Genomic DNA, 2,830 nt, shown 5'->3' with positions numbered 1-2,830 from the left:
ACGTCCAATTTATGTTAACCGGACATTGACAAACGGTCCTAACTAGGACGACCGAAGACGAAATTGAACTCGCGAAGTGGTGTTTTGTCCTCCATCCATGGTTTAGCCAATAGTATAATGAAAAAGAGACTTGAACTACTACTTATTTTCTCAACACTTGAACAAGAATCGCAAAGATTATGTTTTCAGATAACTTTATTTTTATTTTTTTATACAAATCCAATTGATAAAATAGAACAGAAAAAAATATGTGACTAAAATATAAAATTGTTATACAAAACATAAATAGCAAGAGTGCAGATATGGTTACACTGTGGTAATGGCAGTGAAAAGACAACATTGTGATATGATAAATTGACTTAGAACATGATGCAGTATCACAGCGTATCTAATAAGAGTAAAAAAGAAGAAAGATAAAGATAGTGTTGGAAAAACCAATAAAAAAAACGAAGGAGGTTGAAATACAAGGAAATAAAAAGATTTACAAAAAATTTTGTTATCAAAAGTGTTTAATTAAACTAAAACTATTTCTTGTATCGATTCATTGTCTGTTTGTATGCATGTATGTATGTATGTAAATATGTAGCACGTGTTCCAGTTACATAACGTAATTGACTATGGTCAGGTGCTTGTACGATTTTATATATATTACATAGGTATATATGTGCGTATTTTCCCGTTCCAAACGCCATTCAATTCAGTGAAATTAGTGGCATCCCTTCTTAGATGGTGCCTGGTGCTGGTTCCAAGTTCACTGAGGCAGCTGATTGCACATGTCCGGGCAGAGGTGCCACATGTACAGCGCCACGGGTTTTGGCGACATAGGTGCCCTCTGCAGCCACAACAGCTGGAGCAGCCACCACCGCTGGGCTGGTGATGATCTGTACTGGCGATGGTGCGGCAACGACAGCTGGCACGGCAGAGGCATGTACAGCAATAGAGCCAGGTGGAGAGGCCAAAACGACGCCATTGATGGATGTGACCACGCCTGGAATGATCGAGCAGTGAGCAGCGCCAAGGGCCAAAACGAACAAGACTACGGAAACGGCGAACTGGAAGGAGAAAAGGGGTAAACGATTCATTAGCAAAAGCTAGTTAGAAATTTATGTACAAGAGTGGTTGAAGTTCCTTCCTCATTTAGACAAGTTTTTCTTCGCAAAATTTACGATATAAGTAAAATATAGGAGATTGCGTTGACAATATAGTAATGAATAATTTTCATTACTACATTGTTTTTATATACGATATAAATTTACGATATTACATTACGATAATAAAATTTAATAAGGTTGAAGACTTTCAGTAGATTTATTTTAGTAAACTACGCAGCCTAGTTATTTTTAACCGTTTTCCTGAGATTTTCAGGAACATATTGAAGTTAACGATAATGAATTAAACGGTGCACATGGTGTTGTATAAATTTTTTTCCAATTTAGATTTAATTACAACGAAACAATAGTTTATTAGCAGAATTGAAGTACACTTCGTTTACGGTATTCAATTTAAAAAATATAAATTTACTATGAAAGTCTAACGATATTAAATAAACGTAATTGTTTTTGGATTAGGGTCGTAAATAATGTGGTGCTGATTGATCAGCAGAATTGCAGCATTTTTCCATATACGATATTAAGTTTGTGATACAACTTTTGCGGCACTCAATTTATCATCAGTTATATTCAGCTTTGTACCACTCTTTGTTATCGGAAAAAGTGAAAAAAAAACAAAGTAATAATCCCATCTCATCAGTTTTTCTTCAGACTTTAGCTGCAGAAAGAAAAAATTGTGATGAGGAGACGTGATTGCCTCTGATATATAGCAATAATTCAGTTAATACGTTACAATAAGAACAAAAAGGGATTTCGATTTGATCTATGATATGAATTCTATCATGTTTGATCTACGGTATAAGGTTTATGATAAAAATTTAAGGTATTATATTTACGATATTGATTTGCGATATTTCCATTTTTTACTTTGAAGCTATTAAGAAGCAATAATGATTCGTTTGCTAATCTCCTCTCTGTAAAAATAGTAAGTCTAAAAATATTTGGCTTTTGCCCTTTTTGGCACAAAACAATTGCCGCTGAAATTATGTAGGTTATGGTGCCACAAAAATAAGAAAAAAGGCGCTCGATTTATTTACGATATAGGATTTACGATATTCAATTTACGATATTATTTTTTAGTTAAAGCTATTTATGAAGCTGTGCTGATTCAGTTGCAAGCTTAAATAAAATGAATCACTTTGCTAAACTTAAATCTTTTAGGAAGCTTTAAGTCGAATCATATGAGGGTTTGCGCTTTTTACCTATTAACTAATTATAATTATTATTCTGAAATACTTTTTAATTAAAATTAGCTAGTACAAATATGTTCACTTTCTTTCACAATACGAAACGAAAAATATTTGCAGTCCATTTGTCGGTGCTAGAATTTACGATATGGTATATTTATTTTTTATACATTTTTCATTTCTTTCTTTCACATTTATTTCACAGGATCACTTCATTTAAAATTTCTACTTATATTTTTATTTTTAAACATTATCCTTTTTTATTGCCCACCTTCATGTTGCTTTTTATTGTCGTTTGGNTTGGGTGATCTTTTATACGTTTTAATTAGCATTTCGCTACCGTTTCAGAAACGATATGTCTATGTACACTTGACTTCTAGCCTGCGGTAACATAGAAGTATTTTTTATCTGGCTCCATACAAGTTGACCATTGCAAAATCGTACATTATACAATATGTAAACCATTTATTATAAAAATAGCACAACAAAAAATACTTTGATCCAATTCCAGTTTTGCGTTTCAATGGCTAATGA

General features: G+C 32.8%; 1 protein-coding gene across 1 annotated transcript; it reads right to left on the bottom strand.

Moving 5' to 3' along the window:
- Window positions 1-180: 180 nt before the first annotated feature.
- On the bottom strand, window positions 181-2,580 carry LOC108378147 (adult cuticle protein 1-like). Its single transcript, XM_017634441.1, has 2 exons — window positions 2,568-2,580; window positions 181-1,052 (listed from the first exon to the last, which is right to left on the bottom strand). The coding sequence occupies exons 1-2, from the start codon at window positions 2,571-2,573 to the stop codon at window positions 723-725; spliced, it is 336 nt and encodes a 111-aa protein (XP_017489930.1). The 5' UTR covers window positions 2,574-2,580; the 3' UTR covers window positions 181-722.
- Between the last annotated feature and the right edge of the window lie 250 nt (window positions 2,581-2,830).

Source organism: Rhagoletis zephyria, unplaced genomic scaffold, assembly GCF_001687245.7.
Source record: "Rhagoletis zephyria isolate East Lansing unplaced genomic scaffold, Rhagoletis_zephyria_1.1 Rzeph_scaffold_13456, whole genome shotgun sequence".
Classification (NCBI taxonomy): domain Eukaryota; kingdom Metazoa; phylum Arthropoda; class Insecta; order Diptera; family Tephritidae; genus Rhagoletis; species Rhagoletis zephyria.
The sequence above is the reverse complement of the archived record's forward strand: the minus strand, read 5'-3'. Positions and strand labels throughout refer to the sequence as shown.